A 21,265-nucleotide genomic window follows, 5' to 3' on the forward strand; every position below is an offset into this window, starting at 1 on the left:
GTAAGGACACACGGAATATTGAATAATCCCAACACACAACTAAATGCAGTTTTCCACCTGTCTTCTGGCTTCACCCTGAGTTTGTGGTAAGCCTCGACCAGGTCCAGTTTCGTGAACACCCTCCCCTCCGACAGCAAGTCCTTGGTTAGGGGTAGAGGGTAACAGGTGGTTGTGCTCACGGCGTTTAGCCCCCTGTAATCTATACACAGCCGTAGCGAACCGTCCTTTTTCCATCTAAATAGCACGGGGGGCCCGAGGGGGGAATCGGAAGGCTCAATGAACCCCCGCGTAAGGTTTTTGTCTATGTACTGTTTCAATTCGCCCATCTCCCTAGCCGACATTGGGTAGATTTTGGCTTTAGGGAGTGTAGCGTCCTTGTGCAGTTCAATTTTCACCTCAACCCTCCTTTTGGGAGGTAGTCTGTCAGCTTCCTTCTCATCAAAACCATCAGCAAAGTCCCGGTATGGGGGGGGGGGGATGTCCTGCACCCAATCCCTTGGCTTGCTTTCCTCACCTCGGCCACCCATTCCCGTTGGTGTCTTTGGGAATCTCAGGCTCATCTCCTCCCAATCTATACAAGGGTTTGCTCCTCGTAGCCATGGCATGCCCAGGATTACGTTGTATGTTGCTAATTGGGAGACAACAAATGTTATCTCACCCTCCCAGTCGCCCACTTTGCACTTCACTCCCCTAACTTCAAACCTTGCCGGGGCACCTGATGCCATCGACCTGTCTAATTGGGTGAAAGCTATGGGGATCTGCAAAGTTATCTTCTCGCATTCCAGTTCCTCTGCTAGTTCAGGAGTCATTATGTTCCTGGAGCACCCGCAGTCTACAAAGGCTTTACAGCTGGTCCATTTACCCATCACCTCTAGCCTGATGGGGAAGACTAACATTCCAGGGTTGTGACTCACCAAGGATCCCATTGGGGCCTCCAGGGGGAAACATTCCTCCGCTTTCTTTCTGGCAGCAGCTTTCGTTTTGGGCCGCGGGGGATCTCCCCCTTTCTCTGCCAACACCCGGATGCTTTGTGGCCCAAATGGCCGCAAATAAAGCACCCGTTTTGCTGGCTTCTCTCTCCGCTCGCAGGCTCTTTCCTGGGCGGCTCCCCTCCAGGCTTCCGGCTCTCCATCCTAGGCCGTACGGTCTGCGCCGCCGCTCCTCGATGCCTCTTAATTTGGGCCAATGTTGTCTCAACACGCCCGGCTAGTTGGATCCACCCTTGGATCGTTCCCGGGTCGTCGCGGTGAAGCGCCCAGGCCAGCAGTTCCTTCCTCAAGCCCTCTTTGAAGATTTCTACTTTTGTCTGGGCCGACAACTCTGGGACCCTTTCAGCAAGCAACTGGAACTCCTCGGTGAACTCCGATACACTTCTCTGGCCTTGAGTGATCGTTTTCAGCCTATCTCTTGCCTTGACGTGCTCGAGGGGGTCCCGAAAGCGCGCCTCCAGTGCAGATAAGAACACCCTCGCTGACCCCATGCATGGGTCGCGCCGGGTGTGGAGTTGAACGTACCAGCTTGCTGCGCCTCCCCTCAGCGCTGCTCCCACGGCTCTCACTTGGCTAGCCTCCGACCTGAAAGCGTGCGCGTTGTCCTCCAAGTATACTCTCACTATCGTCAGGAAAAAGTTGAGGTCTTTGGATCTCCCTCCGAACTCGGCACGCAGATCCTCTCTCCTCTGCTGTGGGGGTTAGAGCTGCACACCTCGGCCGCCTACATGTGCTATTCCTCCCGGGGCCACTGGTTGCCCAAACAACGCTCCGGGTTGCCCCGTGCCACGTCCTGCCCCGGCTGGGACCGCTACAGGAAGGGTTTGCGGGGTCGTCGCAGCTCCCTGTGGTATTCCCTCTCCTCCATCATTCGGGGCTGCCTGGGTCCTGCGTCTCGCCCCCAGGATCTGGCTGCTCCCCGCGCTCACCTCCCACGGTGACTTTGCGCGGGGCTGGGGTTCCTCCAGAAGGGGGGGCAGGCGATCCATCAGCCTTGACATCATGGCTAATGTGGTTTCCATGGCAGCCACCCTCTCCTCCAAGTAGCCATACCTTTGGGGGGAGGTGAAGTCTATCTCGCTGCTGCCTCTTCCTGCGACCTCTCTCGTTCGCCTTTGGGTGACCCCAATAGGGTTAGCATATGCTGTTGAGGAGGCGAGCGCCGCCACTCTTTCGAGCTCCACCTCAGCCTCGCCGAAAAGCGAGGTTGGTTTTCCTCCCATTGCTCCAAGGACGGTGTCTTCTTCCTCCTCCAGGGGGGATTCGCCCCCCTCATCCATCATAGCACCTCACCGCTGCTGCAGGATGGTGCGAGGGATCCCAGCTTAATGTCAGCTCACGACAGCTGGGCTCAATGATGACACGAGACTTCCATCGTAATCAAACAAAGAACTTTACTATCAGATACTCAGACACAGAAAAGCCGGGATTGCCTGGTCGCAGCAGGCAATCCTTTATATACACTCCCATTTGTTCGAAAACAAGACTCCCGCCAAACCCAAAACCCCGTGCAAAAGCTTCCCGCCACCAGACAACTGCCTCCCTTCAAGGCCACCAGCTGCAGGGTCCTTATCAGGGCAAAGCTTCAGGAGTCTAGTTTTCGGCGCCACATTCTGGGCTCCGGAAACTGGATCCTGACACTATTGACTATTGTATTTCTACTTGTGCAGGCAAACAGGTGAGACAGGGCCGCATTGCATCTGGATTTATCATTTCGCCATGTGGTAAAGATATTCGTTTTGAGTTACCTGGCCTTATTGAGTGTACGTCCATCCCACGCAATAAGATTGCTACCAGAGAGATGATGCAAGCCATCATCACCTGAAAGGACTACAGGACCTCATTCCACCCTTTGAGCTGGGCATTGACATAGTCTAGCATCCGGGCTGAGAAAAGAGGTCCTCCTGGTGCACCTTTGGCACAGAAGACTCCTTTAGGATGTACCATACAGGGATCTGTATGTGTTGACAGAATGCATCCTCCGTCTTCTCTGTGTCCAGATCAGCCAAACACTCTCAGCTGTGGCAGAGTCACCCTTATGCAAAGTTGCCTCAGCCACATTGCTGTTTGCTGCCAAGAAGTTTTGTCTGAGTTCTTATCCATCTTCGACGTATCCCGGGATGACGAGATCACAGAGCTCTCCCGAGATGAGCAAGCATTCCTGAACATCATGAACTCCGAGGTCACTCTCAGTGAGGAAGGGAATTGGATCACCCCTTTGCCCTTCAAATCAGACCGACCTACCCTGCCTCCCAACAGACAGGTAGCAGAGAAGAGACTGCAGTCTTTGAGACGCAAGATGCAGTGTGATTGCAAGACCAATCGTTCAGTTTATGGACATGTTTACAGCAAGGTATGCTGAGCCATCCAGAACAGGCTCAGACGAAGAAGAGCCTTGGTTTCTTCCTTTCCATAAGGTCACTCACCCACAGAAGCCAGAAAAGGTGCGCATCGTGTTTGACGCCAACGCCAAATGTAAGGACATTTCACTGAATGACATGCTCCTGAAGGGACCAGGCCTTCTGAACAGCCTTATCGGAGTCATCCTTAGGTTCAGGGAATCCAAGTATGCTGTCATCGCTGACATCTTCAAAATGTTTTATGCATCCCTGGTCACACAGGAGCATAGAAATTATTTAAAGTTTTTATGGTTTGAAGACCCTCAGGCTCTGACGGCTTTGAAGGCTTTCCAGATGCGGGTCCATGTGTTTGGAAACACCATCTCCTGTGGTGGTCAACTATTGCCTGCAAAAGACTGCGGAAATATTTGGACATTCGTTTGACCCTCGGGTCACCCAAGTTATTAATCAGAATTTTTATGTAGATGACTTGCTTGCGTCGTTTGACACCACACAGTCTGCAGTTAGTATAGTGAAGGATGTCCAATCCTTGTTTAAAAAAGGCCAATGTTAGGCTGCACAAGATCAACTCTAACAGCACTGACATTTTAAGAACCTTCCTGACTGAGGATTTGTTACAAGACAACGTATTGGAATTGTTCCAGGATGCGAGCGCCCAGTCCAGCTTAGGCTTGCTTTGGGGCACCCATCTGGACCCCTTGTCAGTCAGGGCCACAAAGTTCACCTGCATGAACACCAAGAGGCAGATGTTATCGGCAGTTAATGGTGTTTTTGACCCATTGGGAATGGACATGGTCATGATAACAGCCAAGCTCCTCTTTCGAGAGGTCATTGAAAGCAAACTGGACTGGGATCAGGAAGTTCCTCAGTCCATTAAAAACTCTTGGACCGCTTGGGCCATCCAGGCTCAAGATTTACACCAGTTGAGCATCCCGTGCTAATTCATGGCCAGGAGCCCTTTGCAAGGCTCGCACACCGAACTCCATGTCTTTTGCAACGCCTCGGAGAAAGCTATTGCAGCTGTGGCTTATGCCAGGCAAAAGGATTCTGGTTCTTGCACTTTAGGTTTTGTCATGGCCAAGGCCAAGGTTGCGCCCTCTAACGCTACTGTCCCTAGGTTAGAACTCTGTGCAGCTGTGCTAGCCATCCAATTAGCTCAGATAATTAGGAAAGAGACTAGGCATTTCTTTTCAGTTATCTTCACTTGTTTAGTTAACCGAGCCATTCACATCAAGGTGACTGAATGTATGGATACTTCAGCTCTTTTGAATGCAGAAAAGGCTACATGGTTGTTTAATGTACCGCATGCGTCTCACATCGGAGGGGTGTGTGTGGGAATGTATGATTGGTTTGTGTAAAAAGATTTTAAATGCTATGTTTTTTAGAGTGTAAGAATTTGATTCATGATGTTTTGATCACTTTGATGGCAGATTGTAAATAGCCACCCATTGGTGCCCATCACCACAGACTCAGACATTCCACAGCTTCTCACTCCTGCTTCCATTTTGACTCAAAGGTCTTCTGAATGGCAGAAAATTATGTACCCTGTCCCCGAAGTATCTTACAAAGCACTCTGGAAACAAACTCAAACTCTTGCCAATCAGTTTTGGAGACGCTGGAAGGCAGAGTACCTGGCTCAGCTCCAGAGTTGCAGGAAGTGGAAAGACTCTAAGCCCAACCTACAAGTTGGGGATATTGTGTTAGTTAAAGACAAATCCTTACCCCATTTCAAGTGGCCTTTGGCCAAAGTTACAGAGACCTTGCCAAGTCCAGATGGATTGGTAAGGTGTGGTAAAACTAAGAGTGTGCCAAAATGGCAATGTTTCTGTGTTACACAGACAAATTTGTGATATTGTGCTATTATTGAATGGGTAATTGTTCATTGCCGAATTAGATTTGTCATTATTATAGTCTAGATTTCTTATCATTGAGAAATCTAGGCCAGGAATGTGCAGGTACAGCTGTACCAGGAGCTCCAATTTTGTTTCCTTTGCACTGAATGTTTGTTGTAGTCCTAAGTTTCAGGGACTCTGCAGATAGGTGGCTTCTTTTGGCTGCAATCATAGGGCAAGCCACCTGTCAATTATAGTTAGGTTCCCTGGGTTTGGGTTTTTGGAGGGAATAGGAGCCATTTTGAGTTCAGTCCACACAGAGAAGCTTTCCATGCAGGACATAATACCAAGAGCTCCTGTAGAAAGCTTGATCTTCTACAGCTTGGCCGGGTTATACAGCCCACAGCTTGGCTGAGGATCATACAACCTTACAGCTCCTTCACTGAGGGACCTCAGCCAGCCATCACAGAAACCTGAACTCCTTTCCCCCTGGAAGTCTACAAAGCTCTGCTTGGTAAGGGTCTCTCACGAAACCAGAAGCAGTTGGTACCAGGTGTAGGGGTTCCACGCCAACAGAGGCAAAGACAGACTGCCCAGATTAGAAGTTAAGGATTTCCCCATTAGTTACAGTTAAGAAGATAGTGCCTGTTCACTGTGGACAAGATTGAAAGAGCCAATAGACTGTTAAGAAAGCCTTAAAGTACCTGTTTGTTTTAATTAATAAAGAACTTTGTTGAACCTTTAAATATTCTAGAGACTGTGTTTTAAGGAAATCCAAAGGCCTTTAATCTGAGGCAGCCCCGGCATCCCATTGGGCAGACAGAATTTGTGTCCTGTCTATAGTCTCATGCACAGGCCCAGCGTGCGACAGCACAACCTCCCTTTCGTTCCTCATTGCCTGAAAAAGGGATGCTGGGTTTTCTTGCATGCAGCAAAATCTTTCCCGGTTTCTTGCCTGGCTCTGTATTGCCCCCTGCAGTTGCTGCAGCCCTTACTATAGTGTCAAATTGTTAGAGACTGGGAATTTAGGGTGACAGGCCCAGAAGCAGAGAGGAGAGGAGATTTCGATGAGGTTTTTCAACAAGGCTTTTATTTCAAGTTGATCAACATGAGATGAATAGCCTTTGACCATCCCCGGTCAAGAACAAAAACTATTCACCTTTTGTGGCGCACTTAACAATGTTTTTATAATCAAACTGGTAAAAACAACACGTAAGCAACTTTTGATTGGTTGTTCTGTTTCTAACATCACAGCCTATTTGATCTTGTTGAATGTCTGACCCCGAGCTGCGGCTTATCTCTCTTGCTTACCCACTGCTGAAAGAATTTTTAGGGAGTGTGGGAGTATATCTGCTGTGTCTGAGCAAGGAACACAGGCAATTATTTTTTTCTCTATCAGCTGCAGCTCTTGGCAAGCAAAACTCTCTCAATAGACAGGGATTCTGGGACTTGTAATAATTAGAAATTTATTTTTCTTAATCATGTTCCTATATTCCTTCCTCTTCTTGTTGCTAAGCGAAGCCTTTGAAGCAAGCACTGCAATCATTTATTGTCTTTGTCATGTGATCTCTGACACTATATCTTTGTTTTATTTTTTCATGTGAGCCTGGCAGTGTCGACATTCGCATGTATAGGGTTATATGCAGGGACATCATATTTTTAGCACTTATTGAATCTATAAGGCTTTGAGTTATCAAGCCTTCTTTTCATCAAAGTAAAACAGCACAAGAATATCAATAGCATTATGACAATTACAATTTCAGACATGACCAAGCCTTTAACCATTTTAAGTCTGGAAGCCATGATGTGTATATCTTGGAAACATCTTTTCATTTTGCAACAAAATGCATAGACCTCCTTCTCTGTTTAGGTGGTCTATTGTCAATCTGTGTTGCATCTGGGTGTCTTTTATCATATAGTTTGTCAATTTCTCTAGTTGTGCTGAAATGTGCCAGTTTGTTATTTTAATATATGGGAACGAGATTGCACCATTTTTTTTTTTTTGTGATCCAGTGAAGTATGCATTGTCAGTGTCATATTGTTATGTGTCACTGTGTGCCCCTTGAACTCTGGCCCATCCGAACTGTTTTGTCTTATGTCTCAAGTGGCTGTTGAATCAAAAACTCTCAATCTGGAAGAAATCAGGGATTAAGTTGTATATGTGCCATTTCAGACTGGGGCAGTATCTTTCCTTTTTGCCCAACTTCTGTAAATCCAGTAGAGTCCTGGCCCATTCTTGCCAGTGTCTTTATATGCATGTTGCAATGCAATGCGGAATCATCTGCACATGTCAAATTCTGTTTAGTGGTATAGGTCTGTGTCCTGTATATCTGACAGGAGTACAGTGATGTCACATAGAATCATAGAATCAAAGAGTTGGAAGAGACCTCATGGGCCATCCAGTCCAACCCCCTGCCAAGAAGCAGGAATATTGCATTCAAATCACCCCTGACAAATGGCCATCCAGCCTCTGCTTAAAAGCTTCCAAAGAAGGAGCCTCCACCACACTCCGGGGCAGAGAGTTCCACTGCTGAACGGCTCTCACAGTCAGGAAGTTCTTCCTAATATTCAGATGGAATCTCCTCTCTTGTAGTTTGAAGCCATTGTTCCGCGTCCTAGTCTCCAAGGAAGCAGAAAACAAGCTTGCTCCCTCCTCCCCGTGACTTCCTCTCACATATTTATACATGGCTATCATATCTCCTCTCAGCCTTCTCTTCTTCAGGCTAAACATTCCCAGTTCCCTAAGCCGCTCCTCATAGGGCTTGCTCTCCAGACCCTTGATCATTTTAGTCGCCCTCCTCTGGACACATTCCAGCTTGTCAATATCTCTCTTGAATTGTGGTGCCCAGAATTGGACACAATATTCCAGATGTGGTCTAACCAAAGCAGAATAGAGGGGTAGCATTACTTCCTTAGATCTAGACACTATGCTCCTATTGATGCAGGCCAAAATCCCATTGGCTTTTTTTGCTGCCACATCACATTGTTGGCTCATGTTTAACTTGTTGTCCACGAGGACTCCAAGATCTTTTTCACATGTACTGCTCTCGAGCCAGGCGTCACCCATTCTGTATCTTTGCATTTCATTTTTTCTGCCAATGTGGAGTATCTTGCATTTGTCACTGTTGAACTTCATTTTGTTAGTTTTGGCCCATCTCTCTAATCTGTCAAGATCGTTTTGAATTCTGCTCCTGTTCTCTGGGCTATTGGCTATCCCTCCCGATTTGGTGTCATCTGCAAACTTGATGATCATGCCTTCTAGCCCTTCATCTAAGTCATTAATAAAGATTTTGAACAGGACCGGGCCCAGGACGGAACCCTGTGGCACTCCACTTGTCACTTCTTTCCAAGATGAAGAGGAAGCATTAGTGAGCACTCTCTGTGTTCGTCCACTTAACCAATTACAGATCCACCTCACCGTAGTTTTGCCTAGCCCACATTGGACTAGTTTCCTTGCCAGAAGGTCATGGGGGACCTTGTCGAAGGCCTTACTGAAATCCAGGTACGCTACATCCACGGCATTCTCCGCATCTACCCAGCTTGTAGCTCTATCGAAGAAAGAGATCAGATTAGTCTGGCATGACTTGTTTTTGATAAATCCATGTTGACTATTAGCGATGACTGCATTTGTTTCTAAGTGTTTGCAGACTGCTTCCTTAACAATCTTTTCCAGAATCCTGCCCGGTATCGATGTGAGGCTGACCAGACGGTAGTTGTTTGGGTCATGCTTTTTTCCCTTCTTGAAGATTGGGACCACATTGGCCCTCCTCCAATCTGCTGGAACTTCTCCCGTTCTCCAAGAACTCTCAAAGATGGTTGCCAATGGTTCCGAAATGACTTCTCCTAGTTCCTTCAATACTCTGGGGTGTAGTTGATCTGGCCCTGGGGACTTGAACTCATTAAGAGCGGCCAGGTATTCCTGGACGACTTCTTTCCCAATTTGGAGTTGGATGTCCTCCAATCCCTCATCCACTCCATCTTGCTGAGGTTGAAGACTCTCTTTTTGTGAGAAGACCGAGGCAAAGAAGGCATTAAGTAGTTCTGCCTTTTCCCTATCCCCTGTCAGCATTGCCCCATCTTCTCCTCGAAGAGGTCCTATCGCCTCCTTGTTTTTCCTTTTTCTACTGACATAAGAATAGAAGCCCTTTTTATTGTTTTTAATGTCCCTGGCAAGTCTGAGCTCATTTTTTGCTTTAGCCTTGCGGACCTTTTCCCTACAGGTGTTGGCTATTTGTTTGAATTCTTCTTTGGTGATTCCTCCCTTTTTCCACTTCTTGTGCATGTCTCTTTTGTGTCTTAGCACAGTTAGAAGTTCTTTGGACATTCATTCTGGCTTCTTTGCACTTGTCCTATTTTTTCTCTTTGTTGGCACGGTTTGCAATTGCGCCTTGAGTATTTCACTCTTGAGAAATTCCCATCCATCCATAACTCCCTTGTCTTTTAGTATCTGTGACCACGGAATGCTGCTCAGCGTTTCCTTCATCTATGGTATTGTCCCAATTGGACATGGGGCACGGTCATAGTGAGATGTCTTTTCTGTCAGTGAGGTTTGGGCTGAGCTAAGTGGTTCACAAGGGCGTATAAAGGTGCATAAAGGTGTAAAGGGGGTGAAGACCTCCCTTTTTTTAAATTGAATTAACTGGGATCATCTGTCTGATCAGTTGTCTGTTGTATGGTTATGGTGTTTAGAAGTGAGCTGTTTGAAATGTGCCATACCCAACAGACCTGTGCTTGCAATCTTTTTGCAATGGAATTTACCAATTGGTGGAGGGTATCCTTCTCTCATTGTGTTGTAATGGGGTGTGGCATCAGGCTGTGAATGACATCATCTCTGTCTCTTTCTAAAACACAGTTGTAAACACTTGATTGAAATAGTATAAACAAATGAAAGCTTATCAAGCTAGCAATCAGAACTAAATTGTAACAATAACCACTTTAACGATTCAGCAATAGAAATCATTCAACTTAAAAAGGATATACTCTTTAGTAAAATTTGATCAATTCCAGTTTTTGCTGTCTAGCCCAAATGTGGCCATGGATATATGTCAAATCCGGTTTTCATTATCAGGACCAAACGTGGCCGCACACATATGTATCCAATCTTTATGTCTTTTTAGTCTCTTGCATAAAGGCAATCTGAGTCAAACTGGGGATGTGTTCCCCTTCTTGATTGAAGAAATGAGTCTATTAAATTCCAGGTAAAATGAAGAAAGTCTCTATGTCCAACAAGTCTTTATATCCAGCAGTCTCTAGTCTCTAAAGTCAGTCTCTGTGTAAAGAAAGTCTGTAAAATAAAGTCACCATATCTCACGTCTTTAGTTTGTCCTATCCAGCAGGTGGTGCTTTGGATAGGCTCAGCTCTTGTATTTTGGACTCCCATTAGGCTTCCCAGCTGGCTGTGGTGCCTTTTGGATATCCAATTTAGGATCCGGGTCTCATACCAGGAGCTCAAGAGCTGAAAGAGACAAATAGAAAGATAGTGAGAGAAAAGGGGGAGGGGGATATTGATTACCCATCTGTCGTCAGTTTCCGTTGATAGCTTTCACTCCATTCATTGACGGGCCTCCACAATCTCTCACTTCGAAGTCCTCTCGACCGATCTCCATCCTTTTAAACAATTCTCCACGTTTTTCTTCCCATGATTTATCTCACGTTCCTCTCCATGATTTATCTCACGTTCCTCTGTCCATCTACTGCAAGCAATCCTTTATACTGGTAGCTTATTCCATCTTCGACTTGCTTTTTCCAACTTCAACCTGCTTTTTCCAACTTAATAAACAGTTTAACCTTTTGCTGGCAATGTCTCTCAAATCTGGCAAAAACCTTCTTGGCCCTTTGCAAGGCATTGTCTTTTAAATCTGGCAACTCCAGAGCAAACTGCCCTGTCTTTCTGGTTTAATGTCCCATTTCAGAATTAATTTCTTCAGTAACTTTGTAGAGGGATTGGGTCAAAATAACAAAATCTGTAGAGGTACTTTGTCCTATGTTTGAAAAAAGCTGTGAAATATAGCCACCTCGGGCTAAGAACTATAACAGAGGCTGGATGGTCATCTGTCAAGGGTGACCTGAATGCAATATTCCTGCTTCTTGGCAGGGGGTTGGACTGGATGGCCCATGAGGTCTCCTCCAACTCTTTGATTTTATGATTTTATGATTCATGTCCAGGGTTATTGTATCCACATAAAAGTAAATTCTGTGGAGGGAAGTTGAATCATCCCTCAAAAGAAAATGCATTTATAAATTCCACAATTCCTATTTTCTGTAAATTATTAGCTCTCACACAGTTCCTAGTGTGTGCATCTCTAAATAGCCAAAAGAAAAAGTTTAAACTTTCAACATCTGAGGATGCCTGTCATTGGTGCAGGCAAATTGTCAGGAGAGAATGCTTCAGGAACGTGGCCATTCAGCCTGAAAAACTTATGACAACCTGAACTTTTTAACCTTTTGCTCACACACAGATGTAACTTTTCTCTTCTTGACACAAGCCTTAAAAATGTCCCAACCTGCAAAGAGTTAACATCTAATAAGAGTCTTTGAAAGAAGGAGGGGGTGGTAAAAATGAAGCATCTTTGAAAACAATGTCTGGGGCAGGCTGCCTCGTTATCTTTTCTTCTGGCTGTGTAAAGCAGCTGTCCTCCATAAGAATTATTTCATATTCTTGAGCAAAAATGAAATTTAGACCTCAGGTTTTAAAAATACACTCTTAAAAACACAGTCAATCCGTTCCATAATCATTTTTCCCTTTTCCAAGAACAATAGACACCCTTTGATCTCATCCTGGGCTGGTACCAATGTAAGTTTTTAAATAGCCTGCTTTTTTAAACCTTTTAACACAGACGAGTTTGTTTTGGGTCTTTTTCCCTTTTCAATTCCTGGCACCCAAGTGGGCGAATTCTTCATGTTATCTCAGATACATATTCATAGTGCAAAATTCATTTTTCTTAGACACAGAACACATTAGGATATTAACCATTTCAGAAAATGTCACATAGCATAATATTCACTTTCCAAACTCTCTCTCACGCATACAATGCTTGTTAATTGTTAGGCTTTTTGCACATTCACACACAGAGAGACCTTGTTCACACACACACACGCATACACACAAACTTCTCAAGGTCAGTTCCTCTTTTTTTTTTGCATTTGCACACAGAACAGAGAACATCAAACTTTTAAAGATCACCTGTTTTGTCATTACCCACACATTTTTACATTTTAAAAACACAGTTTTTCAAATGGCAGCATTTTGAACATAAATCAATTCCTATTGAATCAGCATTTTTGTTTCTTTCTTTTTTCTTGAATCCTTCAAACACAATTAACATTCTATATATACCTTTCAGTTCAACATGTCTAAGTTTCTCTTGTAAAATATCCATTACATCATTTGAATGCACAAATTTCAAACTCAGTCCCGTGTCATTTAGACATACATATACCAAGTGATCTGCCAACTTACACAAAGCTCTCTTCTTAGCACATAATTCCATAAAACACATTCCTATCTTTTCCTGAGGACTGGAACAACAGGTTTCCATTTGAAATAACAAGAATCCAACTCCTTTTTCTCACTTTCCTTTTCACAAAACAGCACTTCAGACATGCACAAATCTCAATCCAGTGTTGCAACACACAGACACACACACAATTTAATTTTACAGTTCCCTGACACGGCAAACTGTTTAAACTTCCAAGGGGTCAGTTCCTCCCCCTCTCTGTTTGTTTCTCTCTCCTTTTTTTTCTTTTCTTTTTTTTTCAGGGAGCATGCCTGTCTCGGTCTTGGGGGAACCCCTCAAGAGTGGCTGTCTTGGGGGATTTCTGTTCCTTCCCCACCCCCCACCCCCCGCCTCCCTCCAGCTAGCTTTTCCCCCCAGGAACAAAGGCCTTACAACCCACACACGCCGGTGCCTCTGGAATGCCTCGTTCCTCCTTCCTCCGACCTGTCGGGCAGTCTTGTTTCAAGCGTTGTTGAACCTCTTTCTCGGCAGAGACGGACGGGATACACCCGGGGGCTGCGACAAGCAGAGCCACTGGTCAGTCAGTTGGGGCCCCTTTTCTCAGCGCACTCCAGTAGCCGCTGTCACCAGATGGGTGCCGCCGCTCTGGGCCTCTAAAGGCCATGTCTTGTCCTCCAGCCAACGGGTGTATCCTTCAAAATGTTAGAGACTGGGAATTTAGGGTGACAGGCCCAGAAGCAGAGAGGAGAGGAGATTTCGATGAGGTTTTTCAACAAGGCTTTTATTTCAAGTTGATCAACATGAGATGAATAGCCTTTGACTATCCCCGGTCAAGAACAAAAACTATTCACCTTTTGTGGTGCACTTAACAATGTTTTTATAATCAAACTGGTAAAAACAACACGTAAGCAACTTTTGATTGGTTGTTTTGTTTCTAACATCACAGCCTATTTGATCTTGTTGAATGTCTGACCCCGAGCTGTGGTTTATCTCTCTTGCTTACCCACTGCTGAAAGAATTTTTAGGGAGTGTGGGAGTATATCTGCTGTGTCTGAGCAAGGAACACAGGCAATTATTATTTTTCTGTATCAGCTGCAGCTCTTGGCAAGCAAAACTCTCTCAATAGACAGGGATTCTGGGACATTTCTTCCAAATGGAATCCCTCTACTTTCTTTCTTTCTTTCTTTCTGTCTGTCTTTCTTTCTGTCTTCCTTCCTTCCCTCCCTTCCTCTTTCTTTCTTTCTTTCTTCCCTCCTTCTCTCCCTCTCCTTCCTTCCTTCCTTCCTTCCTTCTTTCCTTCCTTCCCTCTTCCCTCCCTCCCTCCCTCCCTCCCTTTCCTCCCTCCCTGTCTTTCTTTCTTTTTCCTTCCTTCCTTCCTCCCTCCCTTCCTTCCTTCCCTCCCTTCCTTCCCTCCCTCTTCCTTCCTTCCTTCCTTCCTTCCCTCCCTCCCTCTCCTCCCTCCCTCCCTCTTTCTTTCTATCTATCTATCTATCTATCTATCTATCTTTCTCTGTTCCTAGGGCCAAGAGTTTCAGCATTTCCTTTCCTTGTACATTTAATTATATTTCAATATTTGTATTATATTGTGTTGTTTTTAAGATTGTGAGCACCTTCTGGCCAAACTCAAGAGAGGAAAGTGGGGTGTAAACACATCGTTGCTGCTGCTGCTGTTGATCTTACTACTGTTGTTGTTGATGATGATGATGATTATGTGAGACCATACAAATGGTGTTCAAACTTTTCAAAGTGAGGGATGGAGGTTATAAGTAGGTATTTTCAAAGGATGCCAAGAAGAGAGCGAGAGAAAGAGAGAAAGAGAGAAGGAAGGAAGGAAAGAGGAGAGAGAGAGAGGAGAGAGAGAGAGGAAAGGAAGGAAGGAACAAAGGAAAGAGAGACAGAGAATGAAGGGGGGAGAGAAAGAGAGAAGGAAAGAAAGAAAGAAAGAAAGAAAGAGGAGACAAAGAGAAAGAGAAAAGAGAGAGGGGGAAGAAAGGAACAAAGGAAAAAGAGAGTAGGAAGGAAGAGAGAGAGAGAAGGAAAGAAAGAGAAAGACAGGAAGGAAGAAAGAAAGAAAGAAAGAAAGAGGATAGAAAGAAAAAAGAGAGAGAAGGAAGGAACCAAAGAAAGAAAGAGAGAGAGAGAGAGAGAGAGAAGGAAGGGGGAGAGAGAGAAAGGAAAGAAAGACAAAGAAAGAAAGAGGAAAGAGAAAAGAGAGAGAGAAGGAAGGAACCAAAGAGAGAGAGAGAGAGAGAGAAGGAGAGAAAGAAAGACAAAAAAAGAGGAGAGGAAAAGGGAGAGAGAAGGAAGGAACCAAAGAAAGAGAGAGAGAGAAGGAAGGGAGAGAGAGAGAAAGAGAGAGAAGGAAAGAAAGAAAAAGGAGATAAAGAGGAAGATAAGAGAGAGAAGAGGAAGGAACAAAGGAAAGCAAGAGAGGGGGAAAGAAGGGAGAGGGAGAGAGAAAGAGAGAGAAGGAAAGAAAGAGGAAGAAAGAAAGAAGGAAAGGAGACAAAGAAAAAGAGAAAAGAGAGAGAGGGAAAGAAGGGACAAAGGAAAGAGAGAGAAGGAAGGAAGGGAGGCGAGAGAGAGAGAGAGAGAGAGAAGAAAAGAAAGGAAGAATGAAAGAAAGAAAGAAAGAAAGAAAGAAAGGCAATCTATTTCCCACCTGCTTCTACAGTTCGTTTTTCCTCCCAGAGAAGCCCGTCCTCAACATATTGGATGTTAATTATTTGATTCTCACTATCCTCAGGGAAATTGCACACTGAGTATTTTTTTCAAATGCTTCTTTTGTTTAATCATTTTTTTTCCTCTGTTTGGATTCAGATTGGAGACGCAGACAGATGTGAAGTCCTTTCTCGGAACCTCCTGAACCTTAACATGAAAGGAGGAAACCTTGCCAGTAGAGGCTCAAGGTGCATCTACACCGTAGAATTAATGCAGTTTGACCCCACTTTAACCACTATGGTTCAGCACTATGGGATATTGCATTTATAGTTGGTGAGACACCAAAAGCCTTGTAAAACTACAACTCCCAGAATCCCATAACATTGAACCGTGGCAATTAAACCGGTGTCAAACTGCATTAAATCTACAATGTAGATGCACCCTATATGGGAAGTCCTAGTATTTGTAGTTAGGGAGGAGGCACTAGAGCTCTCCATTTAACCCCCAGCAAACGACAAATCTCAAAGTGCTATCGACAACAAGTTAAATATGAGCCAACAATGTCATGCGGGAGCTACAAAAGCCAATGGGATTTTGGCCTGCATCAATAGTGTCTAGATCCAGGGAAGTAATCCTACCCCTCTATTCTGCTTTGATTAGACCACACCTGGAATATTGTGTCCAATTCTGGGCACTACAATTCAAGAGAGATATTGACAAGCTGGAATGTGTCCAGAGGAGGGCGACTAAAATTATCAAGGGTCTGGAGAACAAGCCCTATGAGGAGTAGCTTAAGGAGCTGGGCATGTTTAGCCTGAAGAAGAGAAGGCTGAGAGGAGATATGATAGCCATGTATAAATATGTGAGAGGAAGCCACAGGGAGCTTGTTTACTGCTTCCATGGAGATTAGGACAAGGAACAATGGCTTCAAACTACAAGAAAGGAGATTCCATCTGAACACAAGGAAGAACTTCCTGTGAGAGCCGTTCAGCAGTGAAACTCTCTGCCCTGGAGTGTCATGAAGGCTCCTTCCTTGGATGCTTTTAAACAGAGGCTGGATGGCTATCTGTCAGGGGTGCTTTGAATACAATTTTCCTGCTTCTTGGCAGGGAGTTGAACTGGATGGCCCACGAGGTCTCTTTGTTCTGTCGGCACTGGAGCCAAAATGAGGTGCTTTTAAAAGAGGATGTTAGGCTTGCATCCAGCGGGAAGCAGGGGCCCCAAAAAGAAGCCTTTAGGAAAATTTCCCATATTAAGCAGTCTTTATGAGGCTTAACAGTCTATTAGCTCTTGCAATCTTGTTTACAGGAAACAAGCACTATCTTCAAAAACTTTGCTCAAAGAAAAATTCCCCCTTTTAGCTCCTCCCAGGCTGCTGTGAACCTAAACCTGACTGATTTGAGTCCACTATCGGCTGAACTGCATCTCAGAACCTAGCAGACGTACCAACAGGCCTGTAGTCACTTAGCTGAAGATGAGCAGAGCTGTTATTCCCTCCGGAAGTCGTCAGGGCTGTAAAGTTGTTTCCCTGGAATCCTTTGGGAATCTGTAGAGGTTCTTAAAACTGTTGTCCCCCGGAAAGTCTTAAGAGACAAAGCCTTTGCACAGGAGGATGTCTGTGTACATCCTCTGCATTGACTTCCTTTTTGAGACTGACTGAAAAATTGCCCCTTCCCTCCAAAAAACCCAGAGAGGGGCAGGACCAGGGAACCTAACTATTATTGACAGGTGGCTTGTCCTATGAATGCAAATTATAACAGGAAGCCACCCTGCTGCAAAATCCCAAGCCTGGGATTGCAAACCAACATTTAATTCAAAGAAATAAAATTGGAGCTTCTGGAACAGCTGTTTTAGAACACTCTTCCAACTCTATGATTCTATGAATGTGTCTTGTGATTGGGTTCCTATAGCAGAGCCATTCAAACCCCATTGATTTCAATGGCTCTACTATAGGAACCCTTCCAATGGGATTTTAACAGATCTGCTTTATAGGGGCCCTTCCATTTTACAAATTTATAGCACTTCAAGTTACTTTGCATCTTTGAGTTTATCAATGGGTTAAATGGGCCTCATCAAATGGGAACTAATCAATATCCCTCTAATAGGAACTGATCAATAGGAATCAGGACACCTGTCCCTTAGTCTGAGAATCTTTAAAGGGTGAATATTCTCTTCCTGGTCCTCATGTTTACCTGTGTTTAAAGCAACAGAAGGACTCGCTGCAAGTTTCTTTTCCCCAAAACACTAGAATAAAAACTGGCCAAATTTAGCAATCTCAAATTGCAAGTGACTCACATTGCGGCGCAGCACTGAATCTATTCCATGTTTTGGGTTGCGGAGTTCTTGCATAAACTCCCATTAAAGCCTGGAATGGATTTGCCACACCGCTGACATTGCAAACCCTATCCGGAAAGTGGAAATTTGAGGGGGATCTGCTTGTCTCAATGGTTTCTTTCCCTCTGTTCCTTCTCTTGCAGGCCATCTACAAAATGGTCTCGTCGGTGATGAAGATGCCAGAGGATGAGTCGACCCCGGAGAAACGGACGGAGAAAATCTTTCGACAGATGGATACCAACAACGACGGTAAATGAGGGGAGAGAAAGGGATTAGGACACGGACCTCATCACTAAATCCAGTGAGCGGTTTTTAAAGAGGGGGAATTGGGTCAGACAGAGAGGTGACCTACACAAGATATTCAGGGCCAAAGGTAATAGTAGTAGTAGTAGTAAGGGAAAATGCGTATACTTGCCACGTTGGCCATGAAATTGCATGCTCTTATCTGCTTCTATGTGCGAAAAGCAGGTGGAAAATTCACCTTGAAACACAACCTTCAAAATGAAAAGAATTCCCGTTATTGCTGCTGCTACCCATACAGTTGCATCCATTCCAGATTTTAGTCTGAACGTTAATTACACGATTTTTGTTCCTGGATTATAAATGTCAGTTCCGAATTGATTCTATCATAAAAACATAGGAAAAGTTTATTAACTGCACAAACTTTGCTTTTGCGGGAATGACATCCTGCAGCACATTTTGCTCTAGTTTTTCAAGGAATGTCTCATAGAGTCAACCAATTCAACCTAGTTTGTGGCAGACAAAAATAACAAAGTTTCTGGAGTAGAAAACTACTTTCAAAGTAAATACCACACAATTAAACAAGAAATAACACTTTAAAAACAGGAACAGAAAATGTTTCACATTTTGTTACATAGTGGAATACTAAGCAGGGAGGATGTGCTTATTTGCCTCATTGGCCATGAAATTGCATGCACTTACCTGTTTCGATGTGCGATAAAATAAGAGAGAAAATTCACTTTAAAGACAACCTTCAAAATGAAACAGAATTCCTGTTGTTGTTGGTGGCATCCGTAAAGTTGCATCTGTTCTGGATTTTAGTTCAAACTTTAATTATTGTAACCTTTTTTTCATGGTTTTATGTGTTTTTGTTTTTAACAATTCTAAGTTTGGGTTGCTGTGAGTTTTCTGGGCTGTATGGCCATGTTCCAGAAGCATTATCTCCTGACGTTTTGCCCACATCTATGGCAGGCATCCTTAAAGGTTGAGGGGTCTGTTGGAAACTACATAAGTGAAGTTTATATATCTGTGGAATGTCCAGGGTATAAACCTCACTTACTTAGTTTCCAACAAACCCCACAACCTCTGAGGATGCCTGCCATAGATGTGAGTGAAACATCAGGAGAGAATGCTTCTGAAACATAGCCATACAGCCAGAAAGCTCACAGCAACCCAAACTTAGAATTGTTAAAAACAAAACCACATAAAACCATGAAAAAAGGTTACAATAATTAAAGTTTGAATCAGTGATTCCGGCCATGAAAACCTTTGAAAACACAGTTCTAAGTGTAATTCCATTTTTACACGCACACACACACACACACACACACACACACACACACACACATTGCAGGTTTTAAACTGTATTGGTTTCCATGTTGACAATGACTTTGAGTCTTGTTTAAGAGAGGAAATCGGGATGTACATATAATAGTAATAACTGCATTTCCTCATTTCTAAGACAACATGGATTGTAACACATTAATTCCACTAATTTCAGTATCACCAACAGGGTGAAAAAAACTTTATGTATTAGAAAAGTACCTGCAATTCTAAGACATATCCCACTTTTTAAAGATATATTCATACTGAGGGGGGAAAGGGCTTCTTAGAACTGAAGAAATACATTGTTGTTGCTGTTGTGTTGTTGTTGATAGGAACTCACCAAGGATGACCTTTAAACAGGTTCAACACCTTGGAGAGCTCTTTCAAAGTTCAAATTGAAACCCATAATGGATCTTGCCTGGATGGAAGAGCTAATCAGCTAATGATCCAGAAAGTGCCACAAAAAATAAATTGTTGGTGTGAAAGTGTGAAAAGGAAGTGCCTCCATGTCCAATCAATAGGGGAGAAAGAAGGTGCATTTAGATGCCATGCTCTGAAATGACCCTAAAGGCCACCTTCCAAGGTTGCATCGTCCTGCACTGCATCTGTTGTTGTTCATTTGTTCAGTTGCTTCTGACTCTTTGTGACCTCATGGACCAGCCTGCACCAAAGCTCCCTGTCAGCCATCACCAGCTCCAGCTCCTTCAAGGTCAAGGCACTGCATCTACACTGTCAAATTAATTCAGTTTGATACTACTTGAATGGTTGCAGTTCAATGTCATGGAATCCTGGGAGCTGTAGTTTGCCAAGGCCTTTCACCTTGTCTGCCAAAAGTACCAAACTACAACTCCCAAGATTCCATCACATTAAATTGGGTCCCACTTCATGTGTTTTAGAATATCATCCACCAGCCATAACCATTAGGGCCATGGTGTCTGTAACAAAGCAGGGAAGCCACCAGTTTGTAAAGAAACATGTACCTATATGCGGTCTTCTGCCAACACTTTAATATCTGGGACTCTCTGTGTGTTGTAAAACAAAAGCCTCTTGGCTTTGAATCACAGGCTTGAGGCTCTCTTGTATGTAACAAACTATCAACGTTTATTTACAACTTAAATTCCAAACAATTGTAGTTACAATTGATATTTTTGTTACGAGTTTCAGTCATGTATAATATACTTGGTGCACTTTCCTTTTAAACTCCTGACAGAATTTATATTGTAACTTAAACCACACTGGCTATAACTTATTCTCCGATTCCCCACTGTCTCTCTCTCTCAGACAGGGTTAACTTCTCTTCACACACAGATTCCTAACTATTCTCAAACAGCTATTCCTAACTAACTTCACAAGCAGCCATTCTTAACTAACTCTCTAACAGAGATTCCTCACACATTTTCTTAACTGCTCATTTCTCAAACTCTGTTCCCAACTGTCATTTTCTAAACTTTCTACTCTAACTGACTCTTTTAAAACTTAACTCCGCCCCTTTAGAACGTTCGGCTCTGCTCTTCTCAACTCCTGGGCCTACACTAATTTGCATAGGACCAATCGGCTTCCATATGCAAATAAATCTTGTCCCTCTGTTGCTATCCTCTCTGTCTCTATTCTTCCTTATCTGCCCCCTGCAAATATAGAGCTATGCACTAAAATTTCACATAGAGTAACAAATTCGCTACAGCATCATTTTCTCTTCTTTAGGCTGTTTTACAACTTTTTCAACCAGGAAATAACTTTTTCAACCAGGAATTGAGTATATAGATCATGGAGATTGTGAATTATTTGCAAAAAGGATTGTGGAAGACTTTGAATAGTCTTGGGGCCACATGCGGCTTGTAATTAACATGCATAAATTACTATTCTATCAAACATATAATGTGCGAAGGATTGAAAGTTACTCCTCCTCCTCTTCCTCTTCCTCTTCCTCTACTTTTTGTTCCTCCTCCTCCTTCAATTCCTTCTTCTCCTTCCTTTCTTTTTCATCTTCTTCTTACGCCTTCTCTTTTTTCCTCCCCCTTTTCTTCTTCTTTTTCTCCTTTTCTTCTTCTTCCTCCTCCCCTTCTTTT

General features: G+C 44.0%; 1 protein-coding gene across 2 annotated transcripts in view; it reads left to right on the top strand.

Moving 5' to 3' along the window:
• LOC137095166 (neuron-specific calcium-binding protein hippocalcin) overlaps window positions 1-21,265 on the top strand; it is a 75,151-nt gene that overhangs the window by 50,243 nt on the left and 3,643 nt on the right. For both annotated transcript variants that reach the window (XM_067461511.1, XM_067461512.1), the window contains exon 3: window positions 17,777-17,882. In XM_067461511.1, the coding sequence (XP_067317612.1) occupies window positions 17,777-17,882 (106 nt within the window). The remainder of the gene's footprint in view (window positions 1-17,776; window positions 17,883-21,265) is intronic.

Source organism: Anolis sagrei, chromosome Y, assembly GCF_037176765.1.
Source record: "Anolis sagrei isolate rAnoSag1 chromosome Y, rAnoSag1.mat, whole genome shotgun sequence".
NCBI classification, from domain to species: domain Eukaryota; kingdom Metazoa; phylum Chordata; class Lepidosauria; order Squamata; family Dactyloidae; genus Anolis; species Anolis sagrei.